We start from the raw sequence: 13031 nt of genomic DNA, 5'->3' as shown, positions 1-13031 counted from the left end.
GAGTAGTTAGTCCAATTGGTTCGGCAACTGATTCCAGATAGTGCAAGAATTTTATAAGGCAGTTGTGGAATACTAAGAATATTTGAACTTGCCTACTATTTTTTTGGTTACTACCGAAAAGTAGGGTTTACAAAAATGAACCTCAATTATTAGTTAACTTTATATACTCACAGATATAAAACCATTTACCAATATTAAAAGTTAATATCTAATTTAAATTCTAACTACGTAATGGGCGATTTACAAAAGATAATCGAAATCACATCTAACAGTGCAGCGCTACAAAAAGTCAGGTATTTAATAAGACAAAAATATCCACGATTTAAATAGCGTTTTTAAATAACATGAAATATTTATTTAATTCATTCATTTTAATTTCGCCGTACAAAAGACATGAATAATCAAATCAGAGGCACTCAGTATTAATCACAGAAAAGCGAGATCTTTTATTCTAAAAGATGGAAGTGCTCTTCATTTGTATAGAAACCGACGCGACGTCACCAAAACCTACGTAAACAAATTATTTTCATGTATTGATTGGTAAAATTTGTTAATTGTTTTTTTTTTTTCATATATAACAGGGGGCTAACACTTTATGTTTAGTGATACTGTCACCTATGGACACTCTCAATACCAGAGGGCACGTGAGGCCTCTTTGGAATTACCTTGGTAATTACGCTATTGTGTTGAAGGACCCTAAGTCGAATTGGTTCGGAAATACTTCAGTGGGTAGCTGGTTTCATCCCGTGGCGTTGCACAGAGATGTGGGGTCTCTCTGCAATCTGTACCATGGAGAGTGTTCAGGAGAACTGGTCTTCGTTGAATACGGACAGTGGAAGGAGAAACATTTTAAAATTGGGAAGAGCTTCTGTTTGCGATACCACGTGTTGTCACAAAACAAGGGATAAAGCAACAAAAAGCAAAGCCACAACCAATTTTTTCTAATCCTATATATATATTAATTACTGTTCGTTTGTATCCAGAATGGCAAGACTAATTTGGGTAATGTTGATATTGAAATACTTCAGGAAGGTTTAAACGTTAGGAAACATAAATAATAAGTAAAGAAAAATACTAAAAAGGAGAATTGAATTTTCCAATAAAAACTGTTCCTAGCTGGGAAGAATATTTGGTCTTTTTAGAAATAAAAAGAAATTACTTGGAATTTCGTGATAGCCGTCAGAAGTCAGATTTATTAGGTTTGTTTAAAAAAAATGCATTTAGTTCTGTCACAAATATATGTAGGTGATACGAAGTTCAGGTCATCTAGTGTTTATTATGTTTTCAATTGGGAATAGAGTTCTCTTGAGTTGTTTCTTGGCCTAAAGCCTGGCCAGACCTGGCGCTATTCTAAGCTAATCCAAGCAAGTACTAAAAGATTTAGCTAAATGTACAGATTTCATATCTCAGCATCATCAGCATATGCGTGTATTTGTACATCCTAACTTTCTCTTTCTATGGTAATAATTATCCACGACTACTCTTCAACGAAGCCCTTAATTAACAAAAACATTCTGACACAAGGATCACGATACTGAAAAATTCAAGGCAACCGCCGAGTATTTCAACTTTCTGAAATAAATTGTTTTTTTCTGAAATCAACATTTTTCGTTAAAAACTTCGTTGGTTATATTAGATTTGATTTTAAAAAAAGAATCGTGCCCTCGTGTGATATATATATTATTGAAGTCAATTCTTAATTACAATTAACTAATATGCAGGACTTTAGACATTAGCACACTTCAACTTACCCACATGTAAATAAAGGTGTGGAGTTTGGAGTTTCGTAGAAAGTTAAATATAACTTTCTAGTTTGCTTACACTACGTAATAGCTCCTACACTTATGACTTTGAGTGAAGTACCTAGATTAAAACTATGAAAATTGCCCTTTTGAACAGTCAAACAAATGTACAGTTTGGTCTTGGAATTAATTTAATAAGACACAAAATATGTTGTAATTTTACTTAATAAAACACGACGTTAAAACACGTGATTAGTTTCTTTCCAATCCCAATAGTATAATGCAATCAAATTATTGTTCTAACTTTATAATTATATTAACGCACAGAATAAATTAATATTTCAGAAAAAGCTTCTAAAATTCGACACAAGAGACCTCTCTTGGGACCCGCTTCCCTTACCTTTTAAAATATATTTTCAGTTTCATGGACCAGGGCACTCCCTCACTCACGCAGAAACCCCCACGCAAGAATAACATGGAACTTGTTCCGTTATACTAAAAACCCAAGTAAAATTTGAGTAGCTTGCTAATCAAGTTTTATTATGGTATTGAATTTGTTTTAAATATAGAATTGAATTCAGTATTGCTTTTATCGTTAAAAAACCTTGTTAATTTAAGTATATTATAAAGAGATACGAGATATTTTAATTTCTTAGTAGAACGATTAAAATGTAAATTTTTGGGGTAAAATGTTATTTTCTCATTCCGGCAAGAAAAGCAAAGTTTTGAGTTCCCAAAATACCATACAATTTGTTTATATTTTATAGTTTTATGTGTTAATCGTGAAAGTAAATATTACCTAAGTAAAAATATGCATTCTCTATAGATATTTCAATAAATGCTTGTATGTATGAATTATTTGAAAAACGGCAACTTCAACGTTCAAGGAAGTCGAGTAGTTGTAAGTTTTCTGTAAGAACTTTGGTTTTTTTACTTGTGTGTGTTACTTTTTGTGAATACCTTCGTGGTATAGTGGAACTATGCTTGTTCTACAAATGGATTCGATATACAGCTAATTAATACGAGCTGACGACAGTCTTCGTCAAATAAGTACCAGCTGTCCATTGAAAACCTCAATTTTTAAGTATAATATATATAATATAATGTAGCATATAATCGAGATCACAATTTCGGTATCACAAAATCGGTATGTAGACAATTTTTTATTAAAAAATTATAGAAATAAAGTTGTAACACATACCTTACATTCACGCTACGAGAAACGTAGCATGACTCAAAAAGTTTACATATCAAGCGTAAATTCTATATTCAAATTTAATCTATATATTAAAATTAGTATGCGACATTTTACTTAACGTATTTCATATGTAACATTTATTATCTTTATCACAACACAGATATAATCAATGCATACAAAATAACAAATCTCTTTCAACGAACTGAGACTTTAATCGAATATTAAACACACTTTGACGGTCTCATACTAATGTATAAATAACTCATAAGGTTTATATGTCAATTAAGTTAACTAAACTTGTTAACATAACTTCAAGCCCTTGTGCCAGGCTATAATTATCTAAGAACTTAGCAATTAGTAATAGTATATTAACCTAAATTAATTTAGTACGGTCAAATCACATTATGATTTAAAAATTTAGATTAAAAAACGATATGAAATTAGTAAATCCAAACCACTGTAAAATTTGCGAATGTTTTCACATCTAAACCGACTTCGTCCAATTTATTATTAACCTTGGCTAATTTACCATTTTAATACTGATGTATCGCGAACATCAACTGATTAGTTGTAAGTATTAATTATCATTTAATCAATTTCTAGGTTTTTATTAGTAGTGAAACATTATATTCTAGTTTTAGATCACTCTCGTATTTGAAGCTATAAATGTTTGATTTTTTTGACCGATAATTAAAATTCCGGCCTAAAATCTATTATAACGTGTTAAGACTACCTCCAAACCAGAGTAAATATATTATATTCGTTATATATAAATAGTGTGGTTATATCTACATAGGTGCCCAACCCCGCGGTTGGTTTTGACAGACGGCTTCGGCCTGCCAGGACTCGAGGTGACCTTCACTTACCTACGACCCCGAACATGGTCCACAATCGCCGGGCGCTGTAGGGCGCGCGGCCATTTCTTCCTTCACAGATATGTCATCACCACGCTACGCCATTCACTGCACGTCACTCATATTATAGCCGGCTATCGACGCGATGAGCGCACACCCTCACGGCTTCCCATTCACTGAAAGGCCCGGGCCGCGACAGTTTGCGCAGACTCGGATGCGACGATACGGGAGAAACCCCTCTGCTCTCCTTTCACGGGTACGCCTCAGAGGTCAGAGGAACAAACGTGTGTCGTGACCATAAATAAGTAAACTGAGTTCGCATTCAATCCTTTTCTTCAGGAATTATTTTTCATTATATTTAATGAATTGCATGTCTGATACGTATCTTAGAGTTGTCTTAAAGTGATTAACAGCGTTTTGGTCATTATAATATGTTACACGCTACGTTTAATCGATTTGTCGACATCACTTAGAACGATGACGAATTATGGAGATCAGTGTCACGAAACACAACGAAATGTTTTAATATTGGTTTAACATTTACAGAACGTTTAGAAAGGTTTTTCTAATAATACAGTATTATACGGTTAATAATAAATATTTAAAGTAAACAATTTTCGTATCTTCTATTTAAATGCGTTTAATAATCAGAAATAAAAGATGGAAGTGGAAAGTTTTGCGTTTGTAGCATGCGAGCGTAGGTCTCACGTAAATATGAAAAAAATATTTATTAAGCACATTACATTGTATATAATATTATTCGTGAGCAGTATACCAGTCACGTTCGAACCCAGAGTACAAACCTATTATTGTAATAAGGATTATTACCCTTTTTGTATCCTATGAACACTAGATCGTATTGCGAGAGAAAACATCGCGAATAAATAAATCATTATATCTTAGAACCAGGCTGATTACCATAAATTTAAATCGAGAGTCGATGATGCCGGGTTACGGTTTTTAAATTCTATGTTAGAAGAAACAAATCAGAAAATTAATATTCCATATTAATTTTCTGATTTGTAATATGGAATATTAATTTTCGCAGACAAACAATCATAGACTAACTGATTTCATACAACACTGCCTTTAGCTTCAAAATACGTCGAATTATAATTGACATTAAATATTGTTAATCATTATAATCTATTTTAGAGTTATAATATGATGACGAATCATATTACATATGTAACTCTAAAAGCACTAATATATTGAATGAATCAATTATACCAAATACTAACAAAAGCGTCAAAGAAACAATGACGAAAAGGGCCTGTTATTTTAAAGATAATGACTTTTAGGTTTACAAATTCACAACGTTGAAAATGACTATTAGGAGAAGCTTCCGTCTAGCCCACAATATCTGGAAAATTTATTTACATTCATATGTAATTAATAATGATAGGATTAGGGACTTTTTAAGTTTTAGGCGCCATCAAACAAAAATAATTTAGTCGCATTACAACACTCCTTCGATCAGATTTCGTGCTCCTTTTGGTTTCCACGCGATGTTTTTTGACATAAAAAAAGTTTATTTGTGCTTGCAGCAAAAGCTGTAATTTGAATTTGCTTAGCTTTGGGAGTCCCACGTTCAAGCCACAAGGTGAACAGTGCTAAAAAAACATACAATACACGTATATAAATCTAATAACTAGAAAATAGTAACAGTTACACATATGAAAAAAATATCACGCATAATAAATACGTGGAATTTACCTTATCGTTTTTTACCGGGTTCGGCCGGTGTAGGGGCCGGGTACGCCGTTCCTGTTTGCATCTACCAAATTCGAATTTGGTAGATGCAGCCGATCTAATACTTAAGTTTAGTAGTTTCACGCCATCATAGTAAACCGCTTCTGTTTAAGCAAGTAGTATTAAAACGCAAGTAGATCCCCCACGACTTAGACACACGAAACCCTATTAACGCCAATGCATGTGTCTGTCCGTGGTAATGGTAATGTGTATAGGTACGCCACTAGAAGAATTTAAACAAAACTTAAAATGTGATTAGAAATAGATTTGATTGGAAGTTTTATTCCTAGCCATATCATTTTGTAATTTTTTCGCCGGCCGCCGCATTTAAGTTACTACGGGAATTTTGGCTAATAAATAATGTTTGTCTTTCATAATTCAGTTCTCATTATTGTTTTACTTATTAGCAAAATCTATCATAATCCTAATTACTAAGTTTAGCAAGCACTATTCTAAATTCAAGAAAAAATAGTAATAAACATGTTTAATATAGCGACACCTATTTGTATTCTTTGGAACTATGATAATAACTTTGCAAATACTTTTTTCATAAAATATCGACGTTGAATAAATAATTCATCATTATAAGCATTTTAAGTCGTAAAATATGAAGTAAAATTAAATTGCTTTTAAATTCTAGTGTAACCAGTACTTACTATGTACTACCCAGCTATGGTCAAGTAATCAACATTATAACTACATTTAATATGGTCTTATTAGTATAGCCAGTATTTTTTCCCCTAATAATACCCAAAAAACGTATTTAAAATAATATTAAATTTCTTATTTTTTTAAATTTATTATTATATTTTTTCGTGATAACAGATTTTGTGATCAAAAGAAATCAATAATGAATAGAATTTTTTTTGGAAGTTCCCAAAAGATTTATTTAAAAAAATGTTGCTACTCTATCAAGATGCCGTCGTACCAGTCGCTATGAAATATCTGCCAGTAAAGACGCAAAAAATTTTTTACGTGACCCATCATCATTCTTAAATTACGCAAATACACATATATTGTATTTCAATCAAAAACAGTATCCGACAAATTATACTCCAAGGCAGGTGCTATTATTTACAAGCGTGCTACGTCATCGTCGATTAGACTAATCTGTGACCATTTTGTATCATGTGTGTGTATAAAATTAATTATTATTTATACGTTATTTTACTCTGTAACAATTTTACAGTCATGTTTGAGGCGAATTATTAAATGGTAATGGATTTTTTTATAGATTGTTTTTAATTTATTACAAAATGTAAGTTGATATTAAATTGATTTCTCACTACTAAACCGTCTTTAATATTATTTTTGGACTTATTAACAAAGAAATATTTCCGTTATACATTCGGGTATACTATTAAAAATTAAGGCAACTTTGGGAGTCCCAAGTCACGAAACTGGCAACATTCATTCCGTATGTCTTTTTGATTTGATTCTTTGCCGTGTCGTTTCGGGTAGGTTTTAAATCTCTTTAAATCGTCTTATTTTGTTTAGTTTATAACATTCATATTTTATTTTTCTAAAGTATATTGATATAAAAGCTTATAGCCATGACTATTTTAGCTAAATTCGTAAATAGTGTACCAAATAAACATTCTCGGAGTTTAACATCAATCATGCACAATCGGTAACCTATTGTTAGAGTGTTAAAACGTGTAACTTGGATTTCAGCGAAGACTGCCAGTATGAAGTTCAATAAACTGGTTACGTCCTCCAGAAGGAAAAACAGGAAGAGGCATTTCAGCGCACCTTCCCACATTAGAAGAGTTCTTATGTCCTCACCTCTGTCGAAGGAACTTAGACAGAAGTTCAATGTGAAGTCAATGCCCATCCGTAAAGACGACGAAGTACAGGTGAATATCTGTATTTAATACAATGTAGGCAGATCTATTTGTATGACAAACGTTAGCTATTAATATGCTTCTTATTACTAGCATGTGGTGACTGCATTTTTGTTTAGTCGCATAAATCCTGCTAGTTTGTGAGCAGTTATTTTATTATATATCATATTTATTGTACACGTGCCTCTTAACAAATAAATGCAAAACAAAATGATGATGACAAACCATTCTTAGACCACAGTTGTTTGTTGTAACTGAATTGGTAGACTTGAGGTTTTCTCTAGTTAACCTTGTAGGTTATGGCTAATCTGTGACATGGTGTATAAATGGCTCTGATTGTTTTGCAATAACAGAACTCGTACTGTCCCCATTATTCATTGCAATATAATTATATACCAGGGTCTTGCTCAAAATTTTCTGCTTTAGCAAAATTGTCAAACATGTTATATTTTAGTTTAAAAAATAAGTAGGTCTTTGATTCCATTATTTTGTAAAGCTACAATACTTCCCTATTCAAAATTTTAAAATTAAATTACACTTTGGAAAACTAAGCTTTCAATAGAACAATTTAAATATTTATAGTAATTATTTAACATGAGTTTAATATATTAATTTCTAGGGTATGTTTCAAGTCACTTTCTTGTATTAATGTACAATTTACAAAATATACTGTGGTAAAAAAATTATATTATCTTTAACAAAAACTTCTAAACTATTATTACATTAAAATAACTAGCTTTAGCTTTATACTAATGAAATATCTTAATAAACATTGGAATAATTCAGTTAGTTTAGTATATATGAATATTACCTTTCACACTGAGTTTTTGCTGTTGATAATTTAAAAATAGTTACTTTCTTGGTGACAGGTTGTACGTGGTCACTACAAAGGACAACAAGTTGGCAAAGTAGTGCAGGTGTACAGAAAGAAGTTTGTTGTATACATTGAGAGGATTCAGAGAGAAAAAGCCAATGGAGCCAGTGTATATGTCGGCATTCACCCTTCAAAGGTTTGTTTTTAGTTGAAGTAAAATTGCTAGCTATTAAGGTTATAACTTGCATGTTACTATGTTATGTTAATGCAACAGATATAATGGCATAATTAAAAATTATTTATGTAACAATATACTTTCTTACACTAAGATTCATAAGTCTAATTTAATATAAGTGATGATAAATTTTATACAAAAGCATTTTCTTTGACACATGTGTGAAAACATTTATGTGCATTGATTATGTGACTGCTGAGACACTTCCATGGCTCTGATAAATGAAATTGTCATTTATCTACATTCATATATGGTTGAACTATTATAATAATTTTCATGTTTGGTTTCAGTGTGTTATAGTTAAACTGAAAATGAACAAAGATCGTAAGTCTATCTTAGACCGTAGAGCTAAGGGCAGATTGGCGGCACTTGGCAAAGACAAGGGCAAATACACTGAGGAGACTGCCACAGCAGTTGAGACCTCGTAAACATAATTTTAAGAACAATAAAATATTAAAACAATACTGCTTTTATTTTTGCCTCGCTTGGCAATTGAGTTGTACAGAGGAGGACTTTTTGAATATATTCTACTATTTATACATCTAACTAACTATATAAAGCTACATGCTGGCTGTTCTTCCAACTCGAAATGTTTAATTGAGCTAGTCTACACTTCATTTAAAAAACTTCAAGTAGATAGATTATACTAAGATGGGATACTATAATCCTATCAGCAAACTATTTTTTAATCCAGGTCCTAGAATTCAATGGTTGAAAAGACATTGACACTTATTTTGTTGAATAGTATTACAAGATTTTAAGCCAAACAATTTCTAATCATTATTCATGATTATTCGCATAACAATGTAAACTCTTGCTAAAGGCACATACACCTTAGGTTGACTTCGATTAATTAAACTGAATTTGTATACTTATAATAGTGGTGGCGAATGCATACATTTTATAATGAGAAAACATCAAGATAGTAATTTACATACAGCGTATATGATTAATGATTTAAAGCATTGGTTGCTCCACAAATATAAACCAGAATTGCCAAATTCTTCCTCTACTCAGTTTTAGAGTCTACGAAATCGCCAAAAACACCTACAATAACTCCTCTCCCTCTAAATAAAAGGCGATGAATTAGTAAGCTTTATATATAAATGAAGCCTTATTTATATATAGTAGTATAGTAGTAATTTTATAATAGTAATTTTTTTTTCAGTGAATAGCGCCTTTACAATTCAAACTTTTTTCATGTAACCTTTGTTGACATAACATTGACAGAAGCGTGCTGCAATTATCGCCAAATAGGATGTAAGAAAAATTTATATCGTTTAAAACAAATGCTTCGATCAGAGTTATTGTATTGATAAAATGCATTTAAAATAATTACAGTCGCTAATTGTCTGTGGCATTAATCTTGAAAATTCATGTTTTCATAAAGTATTTTTAGTTAATTATACCAATTCGAAATCAATACTATAGTTAAGACAGGACAACGTCTGTCGGGTCCGCTAGTAGATGTTATAATATAAACGACCTAATTATTGACTTAACCTGCTTTTCAATTACTTTATTAACGTTAACTTATCCTACCTGCCTGAAATTTTATGTTCAAACATATAATCCATTAATTAATTTAAAAGTTTTTTTTTGTGTAAAGTATTAAAAATCACATGTGCTTGTGCTTAGTGCTCAAGCCGGTGATTTGCATTACTTTGCGTAAAGTAAGCCCAGCCCAAGTTTGCTTCGAGCGTTCTGAATACAAATATCAACGTAAATGACGGATTTTCACATAAGAGAGTCATAATTAGTGCTAAGTCTAGTTTTTGAATCTCAACCTTTTATCGTTAAGTATAATATAATTTATCGTCTGACTTAGGTTTGATATAGGTACATAAATAAATTATCTGTGCTTATAACAAACAGACTATTATAGTAAATTGTCGTGGTAATCAGTTTTTTCTAAACTGCCATTTGCCAACTTGGGGGGTTTTCCCCAAAATCTAGGGGGAAACAAGATGTCTAGGGGGTTTTTTAGGAGATACTTTATTAAAAAATAGGAAAAAAATAGACATTGAAGCAATTAGTTTTTTATTTTAATTCTGTCTCGTTTGACTGTAACAAAACAGATAAAAAAGAAAAGTACAAAAAAATTGCCAAGAAACTTTAAGAAAAACTGAATTCGAAGAAATAAAAAATAAGAATCGTTTCATCTCATTGTTACTATCATAAATATTAGTCGGTCATTGATTAATATATATACATGTAAAATGTACTCACATAAACACAACAGCTATTTTTTACTACTTCAATTACGATTATATTCGAATTTACCTCTCAAACCAAGTATACTACAAAAACTTCAGGGGTTTTTGGTTGACATTTAGGGGTATTTGAAGTTGGTCCTAAGGGGAACATTTTGTAGGAGTTGGCATCACTGGTGGTTAGCCGTATTCATATTTCAGAACATAAAGCTAAGCTAACCTAAAAAATAATTAAACTCTAACCTATTTAGCTTATTATGAATGTTTTGTATTAAATCTACTGTGTCTGTGTACGTTTACTAAGCAACGGTAAATCTTTTTCGTTTTATATTTAAATTTTGTTCTGTTGTAGTAAAGACCTTGTTAGCAATAAATACAGTATGGACTTGCCGGTTTCGGCGTTTGCAGTATACAATTCTAACAAACCTAAAAAGAAAAAAAAACCTAAATCGAAAAGTAAATACCCATTATCATCAAAATGCAATTCAACCATCAACGACAGTATGATGATAAAAATAAGTGCAAAACTTAATAAAAAAGGGTCAAAGAAAAAACTAAAAAATAAAGCTAAGAAAAAAATAATTAAACAGCTTAAAAAAAATTCAAAGGTTAATGGCAAAAACAATCTTGAATTACTGCAAATATCTGATAGTGATGATATTCCTGATCTCATACCTGGACCAAACAAAGATGTTATCAATGGTTTGAAATCAAGCACTGCTCATTTAGATGAATGTTCAAATTTAAGCAATGCAAGTTTTGAGTTTATGCCAGTTCATACCGATAGCTCGGAAGAAGCTATTAAAATATTGAAATGGATGATTGCACCTTACAAAGTCGAAGAATTTTTTAATCATATATGGGAAAAGAAACCTTTACATATTGCTAGAGAAAAACCTTTGTATTACAAAGGATTAATATCTACACCCATTATAGATACTATGCTAAGAAATGAAAATATTCAATTTACTAAAAATATTGATATTACGTCATATGTTGATGGTAAAAGAGAAACCCACAACCCAGAAGGTAGAGCTCATCCTCATTTAGTATGGGATTTCTACTTGAATGGCTGTAGTCTTCGATTATTAAATCCTCAAACTTATATCTCACACCTTCATTTACTCAATGCAACTCTGCAAGAGTACTTTCACTCATTTGTTGGAGCTAATGCTTATTTAACTCCTCCTGATAGTCAAGGATTTGCACCACATTATGATGACATTGAAGCTTTCATTTTACAAACTGAAGGAAAAAAGCATTGGCGAATTTATAAACCCAGGGATGATAATGAAATTTTACCAAGAGTTTCCTCTAAGAACTTCACAGATGATGAGATTGGTGAACCTATTATGGAGGTAACTTTAGAAGCAGGTGATATGCTCTATTTTCCTAGAGGATATATCCACCAAGGAGTTACTATAGATGGGCAGCATTCTCTTCATGTTACAATAAGCATGTACCAAAAGCATTCTTGGGCAGATTTGTTTGAAAAGATGTTACCAGCGGCATTACAACTAGCTGTTCATGATAATGTAGAACTGAGATACGGACTACCATTTGATATTTATGATAATTTTGGCTTAGTCCATTCAGATTGTGACACACCACGTAAAAAAGAAATAAAAGATATAATTTTTAGTTTATTTGATAAGTTAAAATCACATTTGCCTTTAGATGAAGCAGTTGATCAAATGGCTAAGCATTATCAACGAGATGCCTTGCCACCTGTCATCACAGATTTAGAGAAAGCAGTTACTGTGTATGGTGACACTGATATTATGGTGGATGATGGAAAAGTTATAAATAGGGTTGAAATAAGTCTTGATACAAAAATAAGGCTTCTTAGAAAAAATATAATAAGAATGGTGTCAGAAGACAGTATCAGATTGTACTATTATGTTGAAAACTCTCTAGAGTATCATGGGAGTGAATTACCATTTTTGGAAATAGAAGAAGACATGGCACCTGGCATTGAGACACTTATAACTTCATACCCAGAGTATATTACAGTTGAAAATCTAGATTTACAAAATGATACTGACAAATTGCAGATTGCTGATGCATTATGGAGCAGGGGCCTGATAATGACAGAATGTCCTTTAGAAAATATTGATGATGAATAAACATTGTATTTCATATTTATTTATTACTTTGCACTTACCTTGTCTTTACTTATGTAAAAATTTTGAAAATGCAACTTCTAACGTTATTTCATAAAATTTGGTATTACCATATGAGTAGTAAAGCTCTGTGAAGTCTTATTAAGACTTAATACGCCTTATTGGCTACTATTATGCTCTAACTGATTCAAAACCATACCTTGGTAATTAAGTACATATAAGCTTGCTTGGCAAAGAGAAGAAATATGGCTGTTTA

The 13031-nt window shown here is 31.5% G+C and overlaps 3 protein-coding genes across 4 annotated transcripts in view; 2 read left to right on the top strand and 1 right to left on the bottom strand.

The window, feature by feature from the left end:
• The window catches only part of LOC123713218 (muscarinic acetylcholine receptor DM1), a 38694-nt gene extending 34781 nt beyond the window's left edge, over positions 1 to 3913 (bottom strand). Inside the window, exon 1 of one of the 2 annotated variants that reach the window (XM_045666785.1) lies at positions 3807 to 3913. The gene's annotated coding sequence lies outside the window, so the exon portion shown is untranslated. The remainder of the gene's footprint in view (positions 1 to 3806) is intronic. The other variant, XM_045666784.1, reaches the window with a different exon arrangement.
• Positions 3914 to 6928: 3015 nt separating this feature from the next.
• Positions 6929 to 8901, top strand: LOC123713681 (60S ribosomal protein L26). The gene is made up of 4 exons (XM_045667483.1): positions 6929 to 7003; positions 7221 to 7402; positions 8260 to 8400; positions 8730 to 8901. The coding sequence occupies exons 2-4, from the start codon at positions 7235 to 7237 to the stop codon at positions 8865 to 8867; spliced, it is 447 nt and encodes a 148-aa protein (XP_045523439.1). The 5' UTR covers positions 6929 to 7003; positions 7221 to 7234; the 3' UTR covers positions 8868 to 8901.
• Positions 8902 to 10803: 1902 nt separating this feature from the next.
• LOC123713279 (bifunctional lysine-specific demethylase and histidyl-hydroxylase NO66) lies at positions 10804 to 12793 on the top strand. The gene has a single exon (XM_045666883.1). It carries the CDS (start codon positions 11033 to 11035, stop codon positions 12776 to 12778), a length of 1746 nt encoding a protein of 581 aa, XP_045522839.1. The 5' UTR covers positions 10804 to 11032; the 3' UTR covers positions 12779 to 12793.
• Positions 12794 to 13031: the final 238 nt, after the last annotated feature.

This window comes from Pieris brassicae, chromosome 8 (assembly GCF_905147105.1).
Source record: "Pieris brassicae chromosome 8, ilPieBrab1.1, whole genome shotgun sequence".
Classification (NCBI taxonomy): Eukaryota; Metazoa; Arthropoda; class Insecta; order Lepidoptera; family Pieridae; genus Pieris; species Pieris brassicae.
This window is presented reverse-complemented; position numbering and strand designations above follow the sequence as displayed.